We start from the raw sequence: 5830 nt of genomic DNA, 5'->3' as shown, positions 1-5830 counted from the left end.
TAAGAGGGGACTACATTGGTTCATGAACTTGAATGACATATTAACTGGTCTACCTCATTACAGCCACCTTTCTCTGTACTGTCATACTACTTAAAAGTAATTTTCTCTATTTCCAACATGTATTGCTTGTCCCTAAACCCTTTATCACATCTCTCACCTCTTTTATGGAGTCAAAGGTAAGTGGGTAAAATATATGACTAGCAGGGTTGATATGAGGAAAGTGCTGTCTCAAGCTGTTATATGTTATAGAAATGTGATTTTTTTAATACAATATTGAGGGAGGAATTGAAGACACTTAGGTGGGTGTAGTTTTGGTCAGTCTCATTGATTCTTATAATGTGGCCTAGTGCTTAATGTATTTCAAATTTCTTTGTCCTCATAAATTTTCTGGTCTAACTTTCATATTTTTCTGAGGTTTGATTTCATATTTTCATAAATAGGAATTAATTTTATTTTTCAAAATAAAAAAATCATGTGTACAACAAAACATGAGAGGATTAATATTATAAAATGATAATTTTCTATTCTAAGTAATTCTACATAATAAATTCTGATCTAACTTCCACTAGGAGTCTGGGATGTGTCAGGTAAGTCTTGTTGTGAGTACTCATGTTGTGAGTAAAGTAAGGAACAGAGAAATTAAATTATTCATCTAAAGTCAAACTACAAATTATACAATAGCATAAATGAGATATCTCATCAAACCCTTATCTTATTAGTTTGGTTTTATAACTTCCTCACAGCAATTACTGAAACTATAGGGAAAAAAAAGAATCTTTAAAAATAGTTTTAATGAGGATTTTTTTTTACTTATGTTCAAAACAATTAATAATGCAAATTTAGAATCTATTACTAAGCTTTTTAAAATTTGCATCTGAGAGAATTGAACTCTTAAAAGAATATATTGTTCCATTGCATGTTAAATGAAAGTGTTTCTATTTGTGAGATAAAAATGTTCCCAGTTTTTTCTTCTTCTATCCCCCTCCTTCCTTCCTTCCTTCCTTCCTTCCTTCCTTCCTTCCTTCCTTCCTTCCTTCCTTCCTTCCTTCCTTCCTTCCTTCCTTTCTTCCTTCTTTCCTTCCTTCCTTCCTTCCTTCCTTCCTTCCTTCCTTCCTTCCTTCCTTCCTTCCTTCCTTCCTTCCTTCCTTCCTTCCTTCCTTCCTCCCTCCCTCCCTCTCTCTCTCTCTCTCTCTCTCTCTCTCTCTCTCTCTCTCTCTCTCTCTCTCTCTCTCTCTCTCTCTTCTATCTTTCTTTTCTTACGAAGACATCAGTGCCCTAGAAGAAATTTAATGCTTGGCATTGGAAGTGGTGATTTATTGTAGAAATGAATCAGTTTTGAGCTACTTAGATGGTAACATGAGGTATGGTACATATGCTTGAACATCATTCAGTTTATCTTTTGCTTTGACTACCCTTCATAAAATGGAAAAATACTCTTGGTATTTGTTGGCAAGAGAATTTGTAAACAATTTAAAGAATATAAATTGTTGCTCATCCAATTACTCATCACCATACTCTTTGGTAAACTATGGTTTGAGTCTGTGAGTGTGTGTTTCCCCTAGTATCCTCACTTGGCTTTTGCTTGCACCTTCAAAATTCAAAAATGTTTTAATTTATTTTAATATTAGAATTGAAATAGATGTAGGGAGTAGGAAAGGAACTGAAAAACATATTATTTTTAGTTTTTGCTTTTGATATTCCTCTGTTAATATATTAATCTTTAATTTCCTGAGTTATTCTGAAATATTAACATTGGTATTTGATATTTATTTTTATAATTTTCCCCATTTAAACAGATGAAATGTAGGTATATCTCACTTGGGTAAAGAGGGGAACACATACTCATTTGTCTTCTTTATCTTTCAAATTTCATTCTTAAAATATGTTGAAATTTATTATGGTTATGATCAAATACACATTGTGCATTTACTGAAGAAAAGGATCCTATTAAACTTAAAATATGACCTGTGGATTCCTGGACTACAATCATATCTTTAAAATTGATGTTATTTTTGAAAGAATAAATATCAATGAATTTTATTGGCAAAGAAATAATTGCTGGATGAACAATGAAGTTCAGAAACTTTCCTATGAGATGGATAATTGTATGGTTTCCTTGATCCTCCCATTTAAAAATACATATAAAAGAGATCACATTGAAGTACACAGTGTGACTTATACAACTGATATAAAATTTGACTTTAATTTCACTAAAATTTCACATTTGATATTAGCTAGGCTTTATCATGTCCTTTATATTATCAGGGAAGTTAAACTTCTGGATAGGCATTCCATTCTCTCAATACATGGAAAATCATAATAATGTCACTGAATTTATACTCCTGGGACTGCTCATGAACAAAGAAATGAAGACAGTGTGTTTTTTCATTTTCTTCACCTGTTACTTAGCAATTTTCCTGGGGAATTTCATAATCTTCATCACCATCACAAACAGCCATCTTATACAGCAACCCATGTACTACTTTCTTTGTCACCTGTCCTTCATGGATCCATGCTTCACTTCCACCATAGTTCCTAGACTGATTAGTGACTTACTTGCCTCAAAGAAAACGATCTCTTACAACTGTTGCATGACCCAACTTTTTACTTCTCATTTAGTGGGAGGTGTGGAGATTTTCATCCTTGTGCTAATGGCCTTTGATCGCTATGTTGCCATTTGCAAACCCTTACACTACATGATAATTGTCAACAGGAAGAGATGCAACATGCTGATCTTACTTGCATGGGTGGTGGCATTTTGGCACTCTGTTGCCCAGCTACTCATTATCCTGAGGTTGCCATTCTGTGGGCCAAATCAAATAGATCACTATATGTGTGACTCAAAACCTCTCTTAAAGCTTGCCTGCACAGACACACATGTTGCTAGTATTTTAGTCATTGCTAACACTGGAATGGTTGTCTTGGCAACTTTTCTTGTTTTGGTGGCATCTTACATCATCATATTATATCATCTTAGGAATCATTCATCTGAAGGTCGGCGTAAAGCTCTCTCCACTTGTGCTTCCCATGTCATGGTTGTTGCTTTGTTTTTTGTACCTTGTATCTCCATCTATATCCCACCTCCCAGTTCCCTAAATAATGACAAAGAATTCTCGGTTTTTTACACTGTGATTGCACCTATGTTGAACCCTCTCATCTATACACTGAGAAATGCAGAAATGAAGAATGCCATGAGAAAAGTGTGGTTCAGAGAACTGAATTCTTTACTGAAATAAAACAAATGAATTTGAACAAATGAATTTTCTTTTTCTTTAACTGCCACCCAGTTAAGAAACAAGTATTTTCATTATAAAACTTTTGAGAATAAGTAATATCTTAGATAACACTGTCTGCCAAGGCTCTGAAATGCTAAGAAATGCTACATTTCATGGCTCTCACATGATTCTCTTAAATCCTTAATGGAATACTTTCTGGAACCATTGACCCCTTGATTGTTTCTACTAAAGTATCAGTTTGGTCACATGTATACCAATTTTACACAAACATTAGCAATTGGATTGTTTTAACAAAGATTGATGAATTGCTAAACATATATCTTTACCACTTCATTCTCTGGAAAAGGGAAGTGACATAGATGCATAGATTAGCTCAAATGTAAACAGAATAATCCTAGTTTTAAATTCAATTTTTCTTTTGGGCTAAATTACCAGGCCGAACCTGGTTTCTCTAATTTTCCCTCCTGAACTGGCTCAATGCAACGTTCTGACTAAAATTCTTGTTCATTTGTCATCATAGATCAAAAACTCCCAGGTCAAATGGAGATTACTTCTTCAACCTTGAAAAATGTGAAGAGGAAATAAAACAGAAAAAATGTAATATCACTCCATTTCTCAGCATCACATAATAAAAGTAAGAGTAGGAGAAGGAAGACTCCCTTCTCAAATCAATGGTTCGTTCAGGTTTTGTGACCATTCTCTGGGTGAATGTTTACTTTCTAGAAAATTTAGAACTCCCAAAAGAGACTGACTATCTCAGTCACTCAGGTTTTTTTTTTATTTTTTGTAAATTTTTTATTATTTAAAATTACATACAATGATCGTTTTCAACATGCATCTTTTAGTAAACTTTTAAGTTCCAAGGTTTTCTGTCAGATTCATTTCCTCCCACAACATCATGGCAATGAATAATCTGATGTAGCTTGTACATGATACTCATGTTAACATATTTACATTTTAGTCTTGTGGTGGAAAAAATACTAAGAACTAAAGGGGGGAGAAAAAATGAGAAAGATAGAAACAACATAAAAGAAGTTTTAAAAAGTGAATAAAATAAACATTTTTTGCGTTCAAATCCCATAGATTTTCTCTGATTGCGGAAAGCATTTTCTATCACAAATCTTTTTAGAACTGTATTTGTTCATTGAAATATTGAAAAGAGGTGTATCTATCATAATTGACCATTTCACAATGTATTAGTTGATGTGTTCAATCCTGGTTTCTGCTTATTCATTCAGCAGTTCATACAAAACTTTCGAAACATTTGTGAAGCCTATCTGTCCATTTTTTTTTTTAGGTTTTGCAAGGCAATGGGGTCAAGTGGCTTGCCCAAGGCCACACAGCTAGGTAATTATTCAGTGTCTGAGGCCAGATTTGAACTCAGGTACTCTTGATTCCAGGGCCAGTGCTCTATCCATTGTGCCACCTAGCCTCCCCTGTCCCTTATTTCTTAAAGAAAAATAGTACTCTGTTTCATTTGTATGATAAAATTTGTTCAACTATTCCTCAATTAATAGACATTCCCACTATTTCCAGTTGCTTGCTATTACAGAAATAGAAGTTATAATTTTTTTTTTGTTTATGTGGGTCTTTGCGACTTTTTCTATGCTCTCTTGGATTCAGACCAGTAGTAGTATTGCTGGATCAAAGTCATGTACAGTTTTATTGTCCTTTGGATTTAATGTCAAATTGCTCTATAGATTAGGATTCATTCATGACCATACAATCGTGTCCCAATTTTTCCACGTACTCTCTAAAACTGATCATTTTCCATTTTTTCATCATTTTAGCCAAAGTTATGAGTGTAAGTGATATTTCAGAGATATTAATTTTCATTTCTATAATCAATAATTATTTAGAGCATTTTTTCATGGGTCCATATAGAGCTTTCAATTCTTCATATGAATACTTCCCATTCCTATCCTTTAACCATTTATCAGTTGGAGATATACTTGTATTCTTATATATTTGACTCAGTTTTCTCTCAATTTTAGAAATGATTTCTTTAGCAGAAATACTAAAGACAAATTTTAAGGAAACTATTGTTTCCTTGCTTTCTGAATTCCTTCCTTTTTTAACTGAATGATTTTATTTATGCAAAAATGTTTTCATTTAATGCATTCAAAACCATCCATTTTGCAATTTAAATCTTCTCTACCTCTTGTTTGGTCCAAAATTCTTCCAGGCTGACCAATAGATAATCCATTGTTTTCCTAATTGGCTTTCAGTATCCTCTTTATTTGTAAATCCTGTACCATTTTGACCTTATCTTAGGATAGACTATGAGATGCTGGTCTATGCATAATTTCTTTCATATTATAATCCAGTTTCACCAGAGATTTTGTTAATCACTTCTTAGCATCCAAACTGGCTTCTATGTGTTTATCAAACAATAGATTACTATAGTTATTCAGTACTAGGTTTTGTACCTTTTCTAATCCACTGGCCCATCACTCTATTTCTTAACCAGTACCAGGCAGTTTTGATGACTGTCACTTCATAATATGGTTTTAGATCTGGAACAATAGGCCACCTTACTTTACATTATTTTTTAAATTAATTTTCTTCATATTCCTGACATTTTGTTCCTCTTT

At 33.2% G+C, this 5830-nt stretch overlaps 1 protein-coding gene across 1 annotated transcript; it reads left to right on the top strand.

The window, feature by feature from the left end:
- Positions 1-2306: 2306 nt before the first annotated feature.
- On the top strand, positions 2307-3236 carry LOC141516977 (olfactory receptor 4P4-like). Its single transcript, XM_074227925.1, has one exon. It carries the CDS (start codon positions 2307-2309, stop codon positions 3234-3236), a length of 930 nt encoding a protein of 309 aa, XP_074084026.1.
- Positions 3237-5830: the final 2594 nt, after the last annotated feature.

Source organism: Macrotis lagotis, chromosome 3 (genome assembly GCF_037893015.1).
Source record: "Macrotis lagotis isolate mMagLag1 chromosome 3, bilby.v1.9.chrom.fasta, whole genome shotgun sequence".
Taxonomy (NCBI): Eukaryota; Metazoa; Chordata; class Mammalia; order Peramelemorphia; family Peramelidae; genus Macrotis; species Macrotis lagotis.
Note: the sequence above shows the minus strand (reverse complement) of the source record. Positions and strands in the feature narration are given on the sequence as shown.

Bases quoted from the DNA above. Each gene is read 5' to 3' on its own strand.
- LOC141516977 (XM_074227925.1), top strand. From the start codon at position 2,307: ATGGAAAATCATAATAATGTCACTGAATTTATACTCCTGGGACTGCTC.